General features: G+C 40.6%; 2 protein-coding genes across 2 annotated transcripts; both read right to left on the reverse strand.

Annotated features, from left to right (window-relative positions):
- Positions 1–5,387: 5,387 nt before the first annotated feature.
- On the reverse strand, positions 5,388–9,440 carry LOC132070201 (lymphotactin-like). Its single transcript, XM_059466851.1, has 4 exons — positions 9,418–9,440; positions 8,936–9,016; positions 6,318–6,435; positions 5,388–5,589 (listed from the first exon to the last, which is right to left on the reverse strand). The coding sequence occupies exons 2-4, from the start codon at positions 9,003–9,005 to the stop codon at positions 5,484–5,486; spliced, it is 294 nt and encodes a 97-aa protein (XP_059322834.1). The 5' UTR covers positions 9,006–9,016; positions 9,418–9,440; the 3' UTR covers positions 5,388–5,483.
- Positions 9,441–16,070: 6,630 nt separating this feature from the next.
- LOC132070055 (lymphotactin-like) lies at positions 16,071–20,013 on the reverse strand. The gene is made up of 3 exons (XM_059466628.1): positions 19,934–20,013; positions 17,313–17,430; positions 16,071–16,595 (listed from the first exon to the last, which is right to left on the reverse strand). The coding sequence occupies exons 1-3, from the start codon at positions 20,001–20,003 to the stop codon at positions 16,490–16,492; spliced, it is 294 nt and encodes a 97-aa protein (XP_059322611.1). The 5' UTR covers positions 20,004–20,013; the 3' UTR covers positions 16,071–16,489.
- Between the last annotated feature and the right edge of the window lie 497 nt (positions 20,014–20,510).

Here is a 20,510-nt window from a genome sequence, read left to right on the forward strand (position 1 = left end):
TATAATGAACTGTATCTGGTAAGTAATCACTTCACTTTTTTCTAGGGATCTAATAAAAATCTTGAAATTGAGATCTGTAATATTTTGCCAGATTAGTTGCTTAACTCATTTGGTATTATTACTAGTCCTTCTGAGTAGGCAAGGTCTCCCTCATGAGAGATACTGATGCTAGAAGGCCTTTATAAATGCAAATGAACCAGACAGCAGCTCATGAAAAGCACCAAGGCTAGTGCCAGGTGAATTGGTGACTCATGGCATGGGAATTCCTGTTCAGGGTTTATTTATAGGCAGGTTTTAACCCTGGAGGTTGACTGGAGCCCTAACAGTCATTTTCTTCTCACTGTTGCACAGGAAGACACTGGGCACTTATCACTTGAGGGGTCCTCTGTGAGTCAGTGTTGTTCCACTGGGAAATAGCAGAGCAGTGGCATGTTAGAGCTGACAACACAGTGGATGTTAGATGGCAGAGGGTGGGAAACAAGTAGGTGTTTTTGCCCACTGAGGAGTTTTTTATAACCTTGCCTTGAACATGTGTCCACTTGTCTGCATTCATGTTCTCGTGCACTCATCGCTCTTTTCAACACCAATCTCTCAGAGACACTCCCAAGTCTTAGTGCTTAGTCTTATGACAATATTAGTTCTTGAGAAAACTGTAGCCCTAGAGTAGAATCAAAAGGCTCTGAAACCTAGAGGGAACAAAAGAGTTATCGGATTTATTTCAAGTGTTGTCCTTTCTAAGTAGCTTTTGAGGTGTTTTTCCTTGAGTTTTTAAGGACTTAATGCAAGAAATATTCAATATGATACATAATACTCAACTTAAATCAAATAACAGACAAAAATGCACAAAAATGCACAATAAATCATTAGGAGAGCTGGACATGAGTTTGTATTTTTGGAGTACTTTCCTTGTGCCTTGGTGACAGGACCAGCCACTTCCTTTGCATAGCAAATATGTAATAATTTGGTCTAGGCTCTTTTGTCCTATGCTGCACAGGTGGGAAGGGAAACCAAAACTTTTCCATGAAGGAGCCTGCTGTGTACCCCCATTTTTCTGTTTTTCCTTTAAAAGATCTAAGAGTAGAGGCTATAGGCAGGCCTTGAACCAGAAATGCAAATATCTCAAGTGAGCCTCACAAAATTAAAGGTTCATTTAAATTGCAATCCCATACTTGGTTTGGAATAGTTATTTACTGTTTCAACAATACATAATAACAGTACATAACAGTACAACAGTAAATGGAAGGGAAAGTAAACCATGACATAACATTAGAATACTTTTTAAATCTTCTGTGCAGTGTCTGTAGGAATTGTCTTGGTAAGTATCTTCCTTTCTTCTCAGATCTTCTAACCAAACTAAAACTTGTGTGTGGATAGATAGCAAGAGGTGGCAAAAGACAGACAGAAATAGCTCTCAACATGAGAAAGGGTCATCGTGGCCAGGGACACCTACTGGCAGTAAGAGCAGTCAGAGGTGCCCTTGGAACAGGCCAGGTGCACCTGCAGGAAATACCTTGGAATTACCTGTTTCCTGGGACATGCAACAGGGATGGTGCTGGCCACAGAACACTCTGGAAGAGTGTAGTTGAGGGCTTCCATGTTTATGGCACTTCTTTTAAGCTTCTTCTAAGGTGAAGAGACACTTAGTGCACATGCAGTGCAGAGATGGAAACTCAATGGAGCTGCTAAAAGACTATGATTTATAAAGGACTTAATGGCAGATACTTCATAGCATTTTCTGCTGAAATGATTCCTTGTCACCTCTTTTCTATTTTTACCCTCTTTCCCTTTTCCTGTACTCACTTGCCATAGAATTTGAATTACCATCTTTGGTAGCAAATACCAACAGTTTGGGTTAAGTAATCAATTAATTTGCAATTTAGAATATAAGCTTTAGCTTTCCACTGCATTTTTCCACAGGAATGAGAGAAGAAAATATTGTGTTTGCTAAATTAATGTCTTGCTTTTTATATCATGCACCAGTATTTGTACCTCTGTACATCACTGATGCTATTTCGAATAGCATCACTGATGTACAGAGGTACCCAATCCTCTTCCATTTTCTACTTCCCATTAAGGGTCTCAAGCAATCTGTTAAAATAGGGGGTCTGCTGATGAAAACCTCCAGCATAAAGCACAAAAGGTAGTCAGAAGTTATGTAAAAGGCCAAGCCAAAACAAAACCAAGAAACTCCAAAAATCAAGGCATACCCCTCACTGGGGTCCAGGGGTTGAATGATGCGTTAGCAGTTTCCAGAAAAGCTGATGGTCATTGTAAACCTTTAACTTTCTGGTTCCTTAATTATAAATAAATAGTGAAAACAATACAACAGCAGCTACGTAAAGTCATTGCCTAGGAAGAATTACTGGCTTTGTGCAAAAAAGCCAGCGGGCCCAAAGGGGTGGGTAATTGCCCTGTCTGCCTCTGCTGAAGTGAGGGAAAGTGTGAATACTTACACAGGCTAAGGGTTTGTCCATTGTACTCTCTGCTGCCTTTCCTTTGTGCCAAAGATCCAAACAGAGTGCATCTCTTAAGTCTCTGTGGAAACTTTCCTGGTGTGGGACAGGAAAGACATAGTTGATTTTTTCAAGTATTGAAGCCTACTGACCTGCCCATGTGTATCTGGAGAGTCCTTTGTGGCAAAGTGGTGCTTGGGTATTACAAAAGGAGTCAAAGAAAATCAGCTGAAATCTAGCAAAGGTTGAGCAAGAAGGGAAATGGTGACCCCCTGCTCTCTACATCACTTGGAGAAGAAATGTTGGGCAGCCAGGACCTGGGAGTACATCAGTTCAACCACAACCCCAAATCTTCAAATGTACCTTAGACCCTAAGCCTAATTTTTGTGGGTTTTGTGTGTTTTGCTGTTTTGTAGGTGTTTTCTATGTTGGAAAAACCAAGACTATGGTTCCTACTTGCCTCCAACACAAAAGCAGCACTCTGGTTCTTCATTTTGCATTTTCTTTTTGCACTTGTGTGTATGAAAAGGAGATTTAATCATGTTTTCCATTATTTCTTTTGAGAGTCTTAGGGAATAGTGCTAGGGAGAAACACTGCTATTACAGAGAAACTTCAAGATTATCACAGTAAGAGTTGACAAAAATAGCACACAACTGGAACTACAGCAAGGCCTGAGGTAAGGAACAGTCAGGAAAGACAGAGAAGCTCCTGGAATTTAATATTAGAGTAGGAAGAGATACTGAGAGCCCTGATCACCAATAGTAATTAAATGTCAAGGACTGTCCAAGAATCTGTACCGATCTTGCAAGGTACAACAAACAAGGAGTAATTATCAAGTAGGATGATTCACTCTTAAAAATTATTAATCATTCTATGAATTTTTATGAGAATTAACAGATATAAAGTATTAATTGTTATGTGATGGTTAATATATCCTCAGGTTGGGAGAGTCCTAATTAAAAAAAATTATATTAACTTTAGCAAGATTTGTTCCAGGATATGATATAATACTATTAAGTATGAGAATAGGCATTTAAATTCTGCCTGTAAAAAGCATGCAGTGATAGATAGATAGTGCGGGTCCTGGATGAATTTGATCTGTCACTTGGTGGTATTTATCTGCGAGTGTTTACCATAAAAATAGTTTTATAGGGGACCTGGTTTATAGCCTACAAATAGTCTGGTGATGCTGAAGGGAACAGATGTGTTTCTCTTGTCTATAATATGAGGATCTGGGACCTTGAGATCAGTAATTCAAAATTATTGAACTCAGTTTATACAGTGTGATACTTCAGTAACATCTTACTGTCAACATTTCTTTCTGACTGTAAAGCTCTCCTTGCAAAGTTTGTCACAACAACTATTTTTCTCTAGTGTTGTTGATATTGAGAACTTAAGTAAGGAAGCAAAACTCCCTATAACAGAGACTCAATAGCCTGCCTTGGTCTGTTCTGCAGTGTAATACATACGGTCATCCTTCTTTTCCCTGCCTCAGCAGTGGCACTATTTAAAACCTGTCCTGGATAGTGAAAAATAAATCTGTAGCTCCACACGGGAGTGAACTCTGACAAAATGTGAGCCACGAGAGACAAATCCTGTCTAAAGTCTTGCCAGAGCAGTGAACTGTAAAAACTATCTTTTAGAGTAGTCTGACCTTATTTCTATGGTGCAGTTTGGAAGTGCTGCAGTCCCATGAGTATCACTAAGAGGTTACATAGGATGAAAAGCCCATAGATTAGCAGCAGTGCAGCCTGTATACGTGTGGTAATACAAGGGGAACTTCATTCCAGAAGCACCTCTGCCTATACCTCTTCTCTACTCCTTAAGGTCCTCAAATGCCATCTTTTCTCTCTCTGAGCAGAGAGCTCTTCAATTTCTACTTCTGATTACATGGGGACCAACCAAGGATGGTATGAACTTTGTTTCTGAACTATGTGAACTTTTGAAGAGGTGTGGTCTGAAATGTGAGCTACAATATGATGCAGAAAGCTTGGAATCAGATCATTCCAGAGCCATCTGAGTAATGAGTTAGCAATAGTGTCAGCTCTAGCCCAAATAGCCCATGAGTCCCCAGATTTTGCTGTCATCTTGGGACCTGTTTCAGTAGTATCCATCTGCATTATAATCCTGCAAACAAACTTGTCATTTGATTCAGGTTTATAGTAAGTTTATTAAAATTCAAAGCCTTCTGCAAGTAATATGTATAATTTTTAAGATATTTCTATGTAAATAGTTATCTAGGGCAGGGAGTTCCTATGAGTTTGTGAAATATAGATTCCAGACATGGCTTGTTCTTATTCAGAGAAAAGCAAACCAATTGTTTCATCTTTGTTTCACATGAGGGCAAAACTGAAGTAACTTCACAGATGGCATTGGTAGGATAAGGCTTGCACAGGGCAAGACCGAGCAGGGTTCCATTCACTGAGTTACATCGAATTACTCCACATCATCCCTTGGTGAGAATATTCACATACCTTGTGAACTGAGCTAATAGTGCAATACTGTGTGTAAAAATAGAAGACTCAAGGATCATCTTCTGAATATGGCACTGATCAGATGATAGACTGAAGCATGAAATCAGTTTGTATAGGTTATATAGGTGTGACTGACTAACTTAGCACCTTCTTAAAACCAGCACTCAATGCAGAATGCTCTGGTCTCCATCAGCATGGAGGTCTGCACTCTCACAGCTCTGTGGGTAATCATCCTCACTACACTGTATTAAGTTATCAGTCATTTTCCATTAAATGCCATCCTGGTTAGGACAGCAAGATTGAGATAATATCTACATTCAGCTGTAAAAACAGATTAGCAAGCAATTCAGAAAATAAACAAACTAATAGAGTGCAACCAAAAAATGAAGAAGTCTGCAGGTATTCAACCAGTGATGAATAGATTCTGGTGAGTTTGTGTTTGTTCCAAGATTTTATTACCACTTAATAAATAGGAAAAAGCAGATAGTACAGTTTTCTTCCTTGTTACTTGCAGCACTGATGATTATTCCAGCTGGTTGGCCTTAGATGCTTGGATTATTTGCGTTTGGCAGGACGGTTTTCATCTATTCTCTTTATAGCAGCCTGAACCCACTTCTGACTAGGACTTACACAGATCCTGATACCTCCTGCAGTGATGAACCTATCAAAAAAGAAAAAAAAAAAAGCTGGGCATTAAATTCTAGTCTCTATACACAGGTCTGTTCTTGGTTTTTATGCATAAAATGAGGAAAAAGGTTGTAAAACAATATCAAATGCTGGAGATTGTAGGTGTTAGTTGGAACAACGGCAGTTAGAAACATCATGTCCCTGTTTATGATATAGGTAACATACAGGGTCATATACATACAAACTGATATTAAAAATATGAAGCATACATGCTATTCTATGTTCAATCATTATGGACATTTATGTTCAATCATTAGGGACATTTATCTCTCATGAGCAGATCCCAGATGTGATAAAAATGCATGCATCTGAGCTCAGAGGACCAAACACAGCTCCTGGCAAGACTCAGAGTTACCCCATATTCTTTCACATGATTTTCCCCTTGACTCAGTTCATGCATGGAGCCTCTGACTGCTCTGCCCTTGTTGAGATTTTTCCCCACTCACTGGGCACAAAGATGTGAGCTGGTCAGTGAGCTTCCTGCCATTATTTATGAGCAGCACACATCTCTCAGCTCTCTGAGGCCTGCTCCTCTCTCCTCACTCCCTCAGGTGCCATGTGGCATGGATGAACTGGAAGGGCAACCTGGACTAGCCAGATTTAGTGAGTTGGGCCAGCAGAATTGTCTTCTGCTGCCCCTTCTCCCTATTTGATGGTTTTGTGTTTGCATAAGGAAGTCTGAAGGGTGCATGAGATTCTTACATGATGGCATCTATTGGTACTTGTTGCTTTTCATAGTTCACAAAATTTCGGATGTTCCACTGCTTTGTAGACAGTTTTACACAACTGAATTTGCGCATGGGCTGACTGCTAGCGCTCCCTAGAAGAGAAAAATAGATAAATTACAAAGGTACTTAATATTAATATTTAGCCATAATTGCTTAATAAATTATGAATTCCAGAAGATTTCCAATTGTGGTTAGACCATGACGTACAGCCACAATACCAGTTATGCCAGAGAGACTAAGCTATTTTTTGTGGTGCATCCTACCATCTCTAAAATGTTACTGCTATTTCAGTTAAGATATGAATCTTCACCCTTGTCCTGGACAATAGCACAGCAATTCTCTGACCGGGGAGTCACTGCTTCCGTAGCAATAGAGATGTTTGGCATCCTTGATAATTAGGACTGCATCATGTGGAAATAAGTGCCCTTATAGAATTGATGCTTAGAACTGGAACTTTCCTAGATGGATTTCCACATGTTATCTAAATGTGGATTTGAAATTCCTCCTCTTTTCAAAGTGAAGAAAAGGAAAGTGAGCCTACTCCCCTCACTGTAGACATCCAAAAGTAGTATTAACAAAAATTGCTAGTAGAAAGGGAAATATACCTGCCAGAAGAATAAATGCTTATATCCTCCGGCAAAAACTCTGATTTCACAGGCAGTGAGTGAGCTGCTTCTTAATTCTTGCATTCCTCCAAGATTTTGATACAATTCAGAGAAATGCAGTGGTGATTAAGAAAGAGGATCACAATATTGGTATAAAATTTTCTGGACACTTGTTATCTTACATGATGATAAGTAAAAATGGGAGCTCACTCAATTACAATGGAGTTTTTGTTAATCTCCGCTTGCCAGTTTCTGGTTTACTTCTGTTCATAGAAGACAGATTTAGGAACACATGCAGGGGACAAAAAGTACACTGCTCTACTCTGTGGTTTGTTTATAAAGAATTTGGAGAGGTACTGTCTTGAGAAAAGTCCAAGCGCTGTTGTGGTGCACCTTGCTAACTGTAAAACCTGCTGCACACAGTCTCACTATTGAGATAATTGGAATAGCTGAGACAAACGCACAGCAGTCTTTGGAGAAGGTGTGGGATAGCCAGTGCACAGATACTGGCAGATCTGCTAATTCCTGAGATTTTGTTTGCCTGAAGGAATATCTCTCTTGATCTTGCTTTAGTAATGAGCAACACAACATAGTTTTTTTATGTTTCATGACACATTTCTTACCGCCTCAGACTGGTTTTCAAAATGTGGCAAAGACAGTCAAGCAATTGTTATGAGTCCTGGAAATATTTCTTCTGCTACTACACAACCTTCATGGAACGGATGCAGGGAATAGCAGCAAAGTTTCTCAAGATGGGAACAAACCCCAACTGCTCTGCACCTAGAATTACCTTTTTTCCCAGGTGTATTTGGTCTTTTTTTTTTCATTCTTTCCAGTCCTTTTTTCTCTCTCTTGTAGACCATCTCAGTGTACTTTTTTCAAACTTGGTGATACTTAGGGCCAATTACACAGCCTGGACAATGACATTGTCATCTGTGATATGAAGCCACTGTTGCCTGGATGAAACTGTGTCACTAATGAAAATAGGAGGGTGTAGTGGGATGTAGCAGGAGAGGCAGTGGGTCGGCATGAAGGCTGTGTACCTTCATACCCCTGTGACTGCTTAGCAGGTCTTAGTTTGGGTTTGGTGTGATCTTGTGAGGATACTTTTTCTCTGTGTTTCTGAGTGCATATTTGTGGATTTGCATATGGCTAGCATATCCATGGTTTGTGTGAGTTCTCCTTTTGATGAGATGATGTTCGTAATGGTTCTATGTCCATGTTTCTCCATGATCCATAGAACCTAATTTAAAAGTCACTCACCTAACCTGCACTGCAGAGAAACTTATTTAAAGCAGGGCTAATAAACATGGCTCATCTCAGTGTTCATAACTAGTTTGAAAGAAGATGTTCATTTGTATGAATTAGTGAAATAAGAGAAGATATTATATAAATCTATTACTCCCCTTTTCAGTTATTATTTTACTTTCCCTGCCTGTACTAAAAGGTTTATCTAAAAACAAGTGAATAAACAATATGGAACTTATAAACAATGAAGAACTTCTTAAAATATTGACAGTAGAAAGATTAAGATTATATACTTAGAGAAAGACAAATAACAATTAATACAATTAAGTTCATAGAAAAGTAATCTATCTGGAAAAAGAAAAATGTACGTCTTATCCAAGAGAGATTTTTTTCATGAAATGTTATTAACGTACAGTACACACAGGTATATGGAATCAGTGAGACTAAAAGACATTGTGCCTTCAAGATTTTTTTGATTTTAAGAGAGAGACCATTGTACAGAAACCCTATCAGGGCTCTCAGGCACAGAATCTCTCCTTGCATTAAAGTAGAAACCAACCACCATCTGGCAGGAGATCAGATGAATCCCGCATGAAGCTGACTTTCTTGCAGATTTCATCTGTATTTCTTGTGTGTTTTATCTTATAAATCAGCTGTCTGGAACAATAAATTCTGCTCATGAGACCACTCATGAGGTGCAATGTGGAGCAATTCTCCTCCTCTCGAGTTGCAAACTTACCTTTGACTGTGTGCACAGTGAAGACACCAAGCCAGAAGAGGAGCAGGATTGCTGCAGTGTGGAGCTTCATTGCTGTGGCTTCTGTTTCAAGGCAGAACAGAAATTGCCTACTGTCAGCCCCCTTTCACAGGGTTTATATATTGTCATTCTGAGGTCTGTTCTTGTGTTCATTTTTATGCAGTCATGGAGGGCCTGACTCTTAGTGGAAAATTTGAGTTTGCAGTACTTTTTCTGGTGACAGAACCACCTCCTTTCCCCCACCAGTCCTTCACTAGCCCTCCTGAGAAGGCTTTTCCTGCTCAAACCCACTGTGGTTGCACTTGCTTCAGTGCTGTGACTTGGGTTTATTTCAAGCTGCAAAAAGTGAGAGCTCTTGTGCAGTAGTGGAAACCTGTAATAAATGTTCCTGTCATTTCACACTTCAGTTTTGAGACCTTTAGCTAAGCCGCACTGCAGAGACACAGTGTGACACTGAGAATTACCTTGCTGGCCAATGAACCACTGGAAAAGGGAGCTGTGAGCTAAAGGATGATGGGAACAGGAACACCTTGGCTCTTTCCAAGCAGCTGCGGCTGGTTTGTCACATTAACATGTAGCTGTGGAAGGGTATTGCTGCTATTTCCTATGAGCAGTGGATGTTGTCAGGACTCTTGTGTTTGCTCTGTGATTTGATATGGCCAAAGCTGATACCGCTGTGCTGGAAGAAGCAAGATTGAACACACCTTTACATACAGATCCAGATCCAGTATGCCTCCCGCCAGTCATTAGTTAACTAGTCAGTTAACTGAATGTGGTGGTTTCAAAGAGGAATAAGAGTTTGTAAATGATCTTGTCATGGCTTCTTTGCTTTGGTTTGAATTTTTTTTTGTAGTGTGAACTTTCTAGTGCAAAGAATGGGGCCCAAGAAAGTAACCAGGCAATCAGAGAGGCACAGTTTGTAGAAAAGACAAACAAAATATTAATTGCACTTTCATGTAAGCATGATGCTGATAACCAGACCTGTGTCTGTGAGCCTGTTACATTTATACCTCTATCAAAAATGCCTTTTTTGCAGAGTGTGCCAACTCTATCACCCAGATTTAGGAGTTCTTTGTATTGAATGCGGTCTGAATTACTGGAAGCATTGCTACAAACCAATGGTTTTGAGCCTGCAAATATTTGTCAGGCCAGTTGTTGACCCGCAGACCACACACAAAGCAGCACCTGAGCTGGCATTATCTTCCAGAACCTCACAGCAGAAGACTTCTCCTGTGCTGTGAGAACAGCTGGTCTCTCTCAGTTTTCCAAATTCTTGATAGCATCAATGTAAATTCCTTTGCATGGGAATGCAGCATGTGGAAGTCAATTGCCTAAGACTCCTCTGTCAAATTAAGATTGAACCTTGAAATGCACTCACATATGTGATCCTAGGCTGTGAGGGATGGTAAGTTCTAGAATAGTCTGTAGGTCCTGCACGTAGAGCATGTGTTGTGTGGTTTAGCTTTGTACACACACGCATTCTTTGTTCCGTTTGGTTTTGTTCTTTCATCTTGCGTATACTCTTCAGGGAACACCAACGGCAAGTAGAAAATTGTGACTGAATCCCTGCTAAACCCACTTGCACCACTAAGGAAGGTGCTATGAAATGAAGCCCAAGTTTCACCCTCAGCTCCTAAAGGACATGCCTGATGCCACACAGGGGAGTAACTGTACTGACCTGAAGAGCACTACTGAGAAATCTAATTTTAGTTTGTGCCTAAGCAGTGTAGCAGCCTCATGTTTTGGTGGACACTGGCTGAAATCACTGCTTGAAATGAGATATTCCTACTTTTTGGTACCTGTCAGCTACAAGATGCAGGATATAAACTGTGTCACTGATAGAAAAGAGCAGCTTTCTATGCATTAAGAGGTAAGATGTTCCTGCACTTTTGTCCACTGGTACAATATGTACATATGTCATCTACAGTTTTTAGAGGAAGGTCACCAGCTGTATTGAGTGTGAGCCAACTCTGAAAGTTCAGTCCTTCCCACAGAACCTCCTGCAGGTGTTAGTTTCATCTGAGGTGTTGCTGGGAATCCTATTGCTTCTTCAGTTTTCCACCATTCTTCAGGTAGGATGGAGAAATTACCCTGTGGCAAGTTTTTCCTCTACTTTGTGCTTCTCATTTTCTGTGGCCTCCTGAGCTGTTGTTCTATGTGTCTGGCTTATGTACAGTAAAGTCTGTGTTTTGGAGAAGAGTTTTGTGGGTTGTAGTCCCACAGCCTTTTTCTGTGGATATTTGGTGATCTCTAATGCTGTATAAGGCTGATTTTTCACATGTTCCAGCACAGATGCCAGAGATCATTTCCTCTGCACTAGGTGCTCAACCTGATCATTGTAAGGTGCATGTAGAGTAGATGTAGAGCCTCCAGAAAGTGTGAGCTGAGGGGGCTCGAGTCTCCTCTATGATGTAGGTGGGCTTTGGAGACCCATGTGGAGGGAGACTTCTGTTCCCTAAGACCATGCAGGGGATGTGGACTCCTTTGTACCACACAGGGAGTGACAGAGTTCTCAGTACACACAGAAGGGAGGCTGAAGTCCCTTATTTTTGTCACACAAAAAGGATTTTCAAGTCTCTCTTTTAGTGTTTGAATGGATGGAAAATAAACCCAGCATAGATATGGGGACACCCTTGGCCAAGGCTGTGCAAAATTGAGGTAAATTGTTTGCTATAGTAGAATTTTGCAGTAATGTTGTGCCAGCAGGCTTGGCCAGCTATAACTTGGTCTGCTTGCTCAGCAGGACAATAATCATCACAAGTGTTTAATGATGCACTTGCAGTTTGCATTCATAGATCAGGCAGCCCCTGACATCAGGAGATATTTTAAGAAGCATTTTACAATCTGCAGGAACACAGATGTGAGACTGTTGGTCTCAGCACAGCCCATACTTATTAAAACAAAAAGAGGAGTGCCACCCATCATGAGACAGGACCCTATTCCCTAGAGAGCCAAGGAGAAGAACATCCATAAGCAGATAGACTGATACTTAATCCAAGGGATTTTGAATCATTCCCTTAGATGGAATGTCAACCTTGGTCTGCCCTCATCTGGAAAAGATGGTGACCGACTTGGACACATCTTCCCCAAAGTTTGCCAGATTCCTGACCGCAAAGTTTTGCCATTTTTACATGAATATTGGGGGTTGATTTAAAGGGTATGCAATCACTTTGCAAATTGGATTTTGCAGATTATTAGCTAATGATGAGAATGCTTTTATATTAAACACTACACATTTGTGTGTTGCTCAAGTGAAAACGGGACACCATGCATCTCTATCTAAACTTCATCTGGGTCAGAAGAAAATTAAATATTTAGGCTTTATTTTGTGAAAATGGCAACAGAAAATAGATCTGGAAAGGACAGAGGCCATAATTATCTACCCATGCGCAATCACAAAAAAAAAGGCAGGAATGAGGTTTTCTCTAGAGTTGTGGGATTTTGTTGATCATGGATTCCTGTGTTAAGGGAATCAACTAAGTCGCTGACTGAAGCAATGAATAAATAAATAGAGCCTATTACATAGTGCTTAGAGAAAGAACAAACTGTAAAGCTAGAAAAAGCTAGAAAAGGAACTTGGTGTAAAGAGTGAATTTGGGAAATCATGATCCTGCCACGTTGAGCAAGGGTTCTTTGGGCTCCTAAGAAAGTCTTGTGTTCCCAACATACCAATGCTTTGGAGCAATGCAATGATATCTCCTTCCCTTTGGAACAGGAACCCCGAAGCCTTCCAGTATGTACCTGTGGGGTTCCATAGTGCACTGCTCCTACAGAATGACAGAACACATGGTCTGTCCTGGTCTGCTCATGCACGGTCTGCAGATCCAGATAGATGGGTGCCTGGAGGTGTCACTGTTGGCCCTGCTGGCCCAATGGCAGGGGCAGCAGAAGCCCTGAGAAACCAGATTAAAATCACAGCTGTCAGCACTTCTCCTCTCCTTGATGGAGCACATACCTCTGACATCTTAATGCTGCGTGGTATCCTGTTGAAGTCTTGAGACATTCTCAGCCTGCAGGAGTTTTGTAGGAGCCCATTGGAGTTCTCATGCAGTCTCCTGAGGCTTTGTTTGACCAGGAGGAATGAAATGGGCCCAGAACCAAGACAAGCTCTTGGGAACTGTGACACTTCTATATTGAATTTTTGTCTGAGGGGATCACAGTTGTCTTGGTTGGGAGAGAAGGGTCAAGCAGTAATTACAGTTTTGGGATGGTGCATCTTTGAGTCATTGTGCAAATCTCTCAGTTAGACTGACTTCAGGACAGCTCTGCCAGCACTGCCCAGTTCAGCAGCAGGCCCTTAGCATTTGTGTCTCATGCTGAATTATTGAAGAGTGTTGCTAGAGAACAGTGTCACAGAGCTCCTGAATTTCAGTGCTCACTGATTCTCTGTGCATCTGTGCTGAAGTAAAAAGCCCCTGTGTTTATTTCATAAGCCTTCCAAATGCCCCCTTGCTGGGAGGCACTTTGGGTGAAAGATACCCAGGTGACTCAAACAACAGTCTTAGAGGTCTCTTGTACCAGAACCCACAGCAGCTCATAGCAAACCCATTTGGTCCTAACAATGTTCTTTGCTTTCCTGTAGTCTGTTAGTCAATTGATAATATAAGAATATGAAGAAAAACAGCGATGGACTTGAACTAGAAATGAGTAACAAGCTTATCTTAGCACTGATTACATAAGTAAACATGGAGGGGAGGTTTATGTGCTTCTGGCAAGCAGATGAAATTAGTATTTCAAATAAGATCTGTCTTTGTGCTCAGTAGAAAACATCCTTTTTGAATTGTTAGCCTGGGGTCTCCTTCATGCTGCTTGTCTGGTTCAAAAGGGAGAGGAAATTCTTTCCTGATCTAAGCCGTGAACGTACATGACACAAGGCAAGCACAGATTGAATTTCTGACGTTGTATATGGCATCCCACCTTCTCTACTGTGAAAGGGATAAGGATTGTGAAGATTATAGAAATACTACTGATACCTTTACTGTTCCAGCCTTTGTCTTCTTTTCCTGTTGTTCAGCATCTGGTGACCACTGATACCGAAATCAGCCAGAGAACAAACTTTCGAACACAATAGGAAGTATTAGAAAGCATATTCTTTATTCTCACTGCACAAATTTGGAAGATTTTTCCTCTGATCAAACATGTGTCATGAAAGCTTATAGCAGGGTTTTTATTCCATCATGATCATAGATAGTCATTACAATGTACTTCCTAACTAATTCATAAACATCGCTTTTCCTAGAATTTATTTACATTCTCCATATCTTATTGGAAGTCCTTTTATGGTCCTAGAGAATCATCTAAAGGAGTCTCCAGTGGTCATATTCAATGAGTGGCCTCAGAATTGTACTGACCTTGCACTGAGCTTCTCTTAAGGCATGCCCTGTTGTCTCGTTACATAACTTTGTCACAAACCCCACTGTGTTCCTCATCATCATAGGTTCCAGCTATGTTTAGCATCCTGCATGTCTCCTTTTATATTCTTTTACCTGGTTTGCTAGTTAGTCTTCAAGCTCTACTTTGTGGCTTCAAGGGAACTAAAAATTTCTCCATGTTGTATGTCACCACAGAGGCCATTCCCACCTGAACAGTAATTTGGTTTTATTACCAAATATAATGGTATTGAGATGGTCTAGACTGAGAGGCCTGGTGTCTTCTCCCTACAGAGTGAAGAGAAAAGGTGTTTTGAACACCTTCAAAACTAGATTTTCCTCTCAGGCTTTACCTCTGTTCAAATGGGTACCAGCAGAGGAAGCAAGAAGGGAAATTAACTGAGATCCTTATTAGCTGAAGTGTGGCTTAGGAAAGCATGCAGAGGAGTTTATGAAGCACAGGAGAAGATGAGTGATTGGCATTTCAGTTGATATTGAGAGTGATTCGGTAGGGAGGCCAGTTTTGGGCCCTAAGTTAGGTCTAGGTCTTCCAGTGAGGTCCAAAAGTATTGTCCTGGATAGATGCCCATGAGCTGGCCAGGACCTTGGGGTTACCCTGTAGCACCCCACACCATGCAGGGAGGACAGAGGGAGGTAGGTTGGGTTGGTGCATGGGATCTGCAGTTGTGGGGCCCAGGGTAACACATGGTGGAAATCCCATGTGAATTGTCTGTCTGGTAAACTCTGCTATTTGTATAGTTGTTGTAACTGTTTGTTTTCTTATCTCAAACCTTGATCTTCACCTTTTGTGTCTGCAGTTTTTCTCTCAATCCTGCAGCAGGGAGACGGAGGAGGTGGGTGAGCAGCTCTCTCTGGGGTGTTTCACGGGGAATATTAAATTTGGGAATACCATTCCTAGATGATGTCTGTTTTTTGTCTCTTTTCTTTATAGTGGCCTGCATTCATACATGATCAGGCCTCACTCAGATCCTTATACCTTTTGTGATAATAACCTCTAAGAACAAAGAAAGGTAACCAGGTGGCCATCAAATTCCAGTCTCTAAATGCACGTTGGCTGTTCTTGGTTTTCATGCAGAACATCAGGAAAAATGTGGTAAAACAATATCAAATGCTGGATATGTAGGTGTGTGTGTGCTCTGCAGGGCAGTGAACTGTAAAGACTGGCTTTTGCAGTAGAGTGATCTTATTTCCATGGTGCAGTTTGGAAGTGCTGCAGTCCCATGAGTATCACTAAGAGGTTACATAGGATGAAAAGCCCATAGATTAGCAGCAGTGCAGCCTGTATACGTGTGGTAATACGAGGGGAACTTCATTCCAGAAGCACCTCTGCCTATACCTCTTCTCTACTCCTTAAGGTCCTCAAATGCCATCTTTTCTCTCTCTGAGCAGAGAGCTCTTCAATTTCTGCTTCTAATAATGTGGGGAGCACACAAGCATGGCACAAAATTTGCTTTTTAATTACATGACCTTTTGAAGAGGTATTGTCTGAAATGTGAGCTTTACAGCTGAAATATGACGTAGAAAGCTTGGAATCAGATAATTCAAAAGCAATCAGTTATCAATACTGTCGTCAGCTCTAGCTGAACTAGCCCATGAGTTCCCAGATTTATGCTGTCAACTTGGGATCTGTTTCAGCAGTATCTATCTGCATTATAATCCTGCAAACAAATGTGCCATTTGATTCGGATTTATAGTAAGTTTATTAAAATTCAAAATCTTCTGTTAGTAGCATGTATCAGTTGTAAGACAATAAGACATTTATACATATATAACTCTCTAGGGTAGAGAGTTCCTATGAGTTTGGGAAATACAGATTCCAGCCATAGTTTGTTCTTATTTAAAGAAAAGCAATGGGACAAGCAAACCAGTTGTTTCAGGTTTGTCTCATATAAGGGTGAATAACAAGATTATACAGCACCTTCTAAAAACCAGCACTCAATGTAGAATAATCTGATCTCCATCAGGATGGAAGTCTACACTCTTCCACATCTGTGGGAGGTGAGTTTCTGTTTGTTCAGAGAGTTTATTGCAATTTATTAAAAGCAAGGAAATATAAGCAGATAGTAAGGTCTTAAAAGCTTTTTTAAAAATCTTGTTACTTGCAGCACTGATGATGATTCCAGCTAGTTGGCCTTAGATGCTTGGATTATTGGCGTTTGGCAAGACGGTTTTCATCTATTCTCTTTATAGCAGTTTGAACCCATTTCTGACTAGGACTTACACAGACCCTGATACCTCCTGCAGTGATGAACCTATCAAAAAAGGAAAAAAAAAAAAAAATCTGGGCATTAAATTCTAGTCTCTATACACAGGTCTGCTGTTCCTGGTATATATTCAGAACTAAGCAAAAATGTGGTAAAACAATATCAAATGCTGGAGTTTGTAAATGTTAGCAAGCATAACACCAGTTAGCGATGTCAGCTCTCTGTTCATGGCATAGGTACATATGTGGTCATGTACATATATACTAATTTTAGATAACTGAGTATACCTGCTGTTCTGGGACTTAGTGCTAAATCTTGATGAACATTTATCTCCCATGAGCAGATCCCAGATGTGATAAAAATGCATGCATCTGAGCTCAGAGGACCAAACACAGCTCCTGGCAAGACTCAGAGTTACCCCATATTCTTTCACATGATTTTCCCCTTGACTCAGTTCATGCATGGAGCCTCTGACTGCTCTGCCCTTGTTGAGATTTTTCCCCACTCACTGGGCACAAAGATGTGAGCTGGTCAGTGAGCTTCCTGCCATTATTTATGAGCAGCACACATCTCTCAGCTCTCTGAGGCCTGCTCCTCTCTCCTCACTCCCTCAGGTGCCATGTGGCATGGATGAACTGGAAGGGCAACCTGGACTAGCCAGATTTAGTGAGTTGGGCCAGCAGAATTGTCTTCTGCTGCCCCTTCTCCCTATTTGATGGTTTTGTGTTTGCATAAGGAAGTCTGAAGGGTGCATGAGATTCTTACATGATGGCATCTATTGGTACTTGTTGCTTTTCATAGTTCACAAAATTTCGGATGTTCCACTGCTTTGTAGACAGTTTTACACAACTGAATTTGCGCATGGGCTGACTGCTAGCGCTCCCTAGAAGAGAAAAATAGATAAATTACAAAGGTACTTAATATTAATATTTAGCCATAATTGCTTAATAAATTATGAATTCCAGAAGATTTCCAATTGTGGTTAGACCATGACGTACAGCCACAATACCAGTTATGCCAGAGAGACTAAGCTATTTTTTGTGGTGCATCCTACCATCTCTAAAATGTTACTGCTATTTCAGTTAAGATATGAATCTTCACCCTTGTCCTGGACAATAGCACAGCAATTCTCTGACCGGGGAGTCACTGCTTCCGTAGCAATAGAGATGTTTGGCATCCTTGATAATTAGGACTGCATCATGTGGAAATAAGTGCCCTTATAGAATTGATGCTTAGAACTGGAACTTTCCTAGATGGATTTCCACATGTTATCTAAATGTGGATTTGAAATTCCTCCTCTTTTCAAAGTGAAGAAAAGGAAAGTGAGCCTACTCCCCTCACTGTAGACATCCAAAAGTAGTATTAACAAAAATTGCTAGTAGAAAGGGAAATATACCTGCCAGAAGAATAAATGCTTATATCCTCCGGCAAAAACTCTGATTTCACAGGCAGTGAGTGAGCTGCTTCTTAATTCTTGCATTCCTCCAAGATTTTGATACAATTCAGAGAAATGCAGTGGTGATTAAGAAAGAGGATCACAATATTGGTATAAAATTTTCTGGACACTTGTTATCTTACATGATGATAAGTAAAAATGGGAGCTCACTCAATTACAATGGAGTTTTTGTTAATCTCCGCTTGCCAGTTTCTGGTTTACTTCTGTTCATAGAAGACAGATTTAGGAACACATGCAGGGGACAAAAAGTACACTGCTCTACTCTGTGGTTTGTTTATAAAGAATTTGGAGAGGTACTGTCTTGAGAAAAGTCCAAGCGCTGTTGTGGTGCACCTTGCTAACTGTAAAACCTGCTGCACACAGTCTCACTATTGAGATAATTGGAATAGCTGAGACAAACGCACAGCAGTCTTTGGAGAAGGTGTGGGATAGCCAGTGCACAGATACTGGCAGATCTGCTAATTCCTGAGATTTTGTTTGCCTGAAGGAATATCTCTCTTGATCTTGCTTTAGTAATGAGCAACACAACATAGTTTTTTTATGTTTCATGACACATTTCTTACCGCCTCAGACTGGTTTTCAAAATGTGGCAAAGACAGTCAAGCAATTGTTATGAGTCCTGGAAATATTTCTTCTGCTACTACACAACCTTCATGGAACGGATGCAGGGAATAGCAGCAAAGTTTCTCAAGATGGGAACAAACCCCAACTGCTCTGCACCTAGAATTACCTTTTTTCCCAGGTGTATTTGGTCTTTTTTTTTTCATTCTTTCCAGTCCTTTTTTCTCTCTCTTGTAGACCATCTCAGTGTACTTTTTTCAAACTTGGTGATACTTAGGGCCAATTACACAGCCTGGACAATGACATTGTCATCTGTGATATGAAGCCACTGTTGCCTGGATGAAACTGTGTCACTAATGAAAATAGGAGGGTGTAGTGGGATGTAGCAGGAGAGGCAGTGGGTCGGCATGAAGGCTGTGTACCTTCATACCCCTGTGACTGCTTAGCAGGTCTTAGTTTGGGTTTGGTGTGATCTTGTGAGGATACTTTTTCTCTGTGTTTCTGAGTGCATATTTGTGGATTTGCATATGGCTAGCATATCCATGGTTTGTGTGAGTTCTCCTTTTGATGAGATGATGTTCGTAATGGTTCTATGTCCATGTTTCTCCATGATCCATAGAACCTAATTTAAAAGTCACTCACCTAACCTGCACTGCAGAGAAACTTATTTAAAGCAGGGCTAATAAACATGGCTCATCTCAGTGTTCATAACTAGTTTGAAAGAAGATGTTCATTTGTATGAATTAGTGAAATAAGAGAAGATATTATATAAATCTATTACTCCCCTTTTCAGTTATTATTTTACTTTCCCTGCCTGTACTAAAAGGTTTATCTAAAAACAAGTGAATAAACAATATGGAACTTATAAACAATGAAGAACTTCTTAAAATATTGACAGTAGAAAGATTAAGATTATATACTTAGAGAAAGACAAATAACAATTAATACAATTAAGTTCATAGAAAAGTAATCTATCTGGAAAAAGAAAAATGTACGTCTTATCCAAGAGAGATTTTTTTCATGAAATGTTATTAACGTACAGTACACACAGGTATATGGAATCAGTGAGACTAAAAGACATTGTGCCTTCAAGATTTTTTTGATTTTAAGAGAGAGACCATTGTACAGAAACCCTATCAGGGCTCTCAGGCACAGAATCTCTCCTTGCATTAAAGTAGAAACCAACCACCATCTGGCAGGAGATCAGATGAATCCCGCATGAAGCTGACTTTCTTGCAGATTTCATCTGTATTTCTTGTGTGTTTTGTCTTATAAATCAGCTGTCTGGAACAATAAATTCTGCTCATGAGACCACTCATGAGGTGCAATGTGGAGCAATTCTTCTCCTCCTCTTGAGTTGCAAACTTACCCTTGTCCACGTGCACAGTGAAGACACCAAGCCAGAAGAGGAGCAGGATTGCTGCAGTGTGGAGCTTCATTGCTGTGGCTTCTGTTTCAAGGCAGAACAGAAATTGCCTACCGTCAGCCCCCTTTCACAGGGTTTATATATTGTCATTCTGAGGTCTGTTCTTTCTTTCCTTTTGGGGTGTCATGATGGGCCTGACTATTAAGTGGAAAATTTGAGTTTGCAGCACTTTTTCTGGTGACAGAACCACCTCCTTTCCCCCACCAGTCCTTCACTAGCCCTCCTGAGAAGGCTTTTCCTGCTCAAACCCACTGTGGTTGCACTTGCTTCAGTGCTGTGACTTGGGTTTATTTCAAGCTGCAAAAAGTGAGAGCTCTTGTGCAGTAGTGGAAACCTGTAATAAATGTTCCTGTCATTTCACACTTCAGTTTTGAGACCTTTAGCTAAGCCGCACTGCAGAGACACAGTGTGACACTGAGAATTACCTTGCTGGCCAATGAACCACTGGAAAAGGGAGCTGTGAGCTAAAGGATGATGGGAACAGGAACACCTTGGCTCTTTCCAAGCAGCTGCGGCTGGT

Source organism: Ammospiza nelsoni, chromosome 2 (genome assembly GCF_027579445.1).
Source record: "Ammospiza nelsoni isolate bAmmNel1 chromosome 2, bAmmNel1.pri, whole genome shotgun sequence".
Classification (NCBI taxonomy): domain Eukaryota; kingdom Metazoa; phylum Chordata; class Aves; order Passeriformes; family Passerellidae; genus Ammospiza; species Ammospiza nelsoni.

What these genes read in the sequence shown, in the direction of transcription:
- LOC132070201 (XM_059466851.1), bottom strand. Translation starts at nt 9,005, where the DNA reads ATGAAGCTCCACACTGCAGCAATCCTGCTCCTCTTCTGGCTTGGTGTC. An exon ending in CACTGTGCACACAGTCAAAG is followed by an intron (nt 6,436 to 8,935) that starts GTAAGTTTGCAA and finishes TTTCTCTTCTAG; the next exon opens with GGAGCGCTAGCAGTCAGCCC. An exon ending in GTACCAATAGATGCCATCAT is followed by an intron (nt 5,590 to 6,317) that starts GTAAGAATCTCA and finishes CTTTTTTGATAG; the next exon opens with GTTCATCACTGCAGGAGGTA.
- LOC132070055 (XM_059466628.1), bottom strand. Translation starts at nt 20,003, where the DNA reads ATGAAGCTCCACACTGCAGCAATCCTGCTCCTCTTCTGGCTTGGTGTC. An exon ending in CACTGTGCACGTGGACAAGG is followed by an intron (nt 17,431 to 19,933) that starts GTAAGTTTGCAA and finishes TTTCTCTTCTAG; the next exon opens with GGAGCGCTAGCAGTCAGCCC. An exon ending in GTACCAATAGATGCCATCAT is followed by an intron (nt 16,596 to 17,312) that starts GTAAGAATCTCA and finishes CTTTTTTGATAG; the next exon opens with GTTCATCACTGCAGGAGGTA.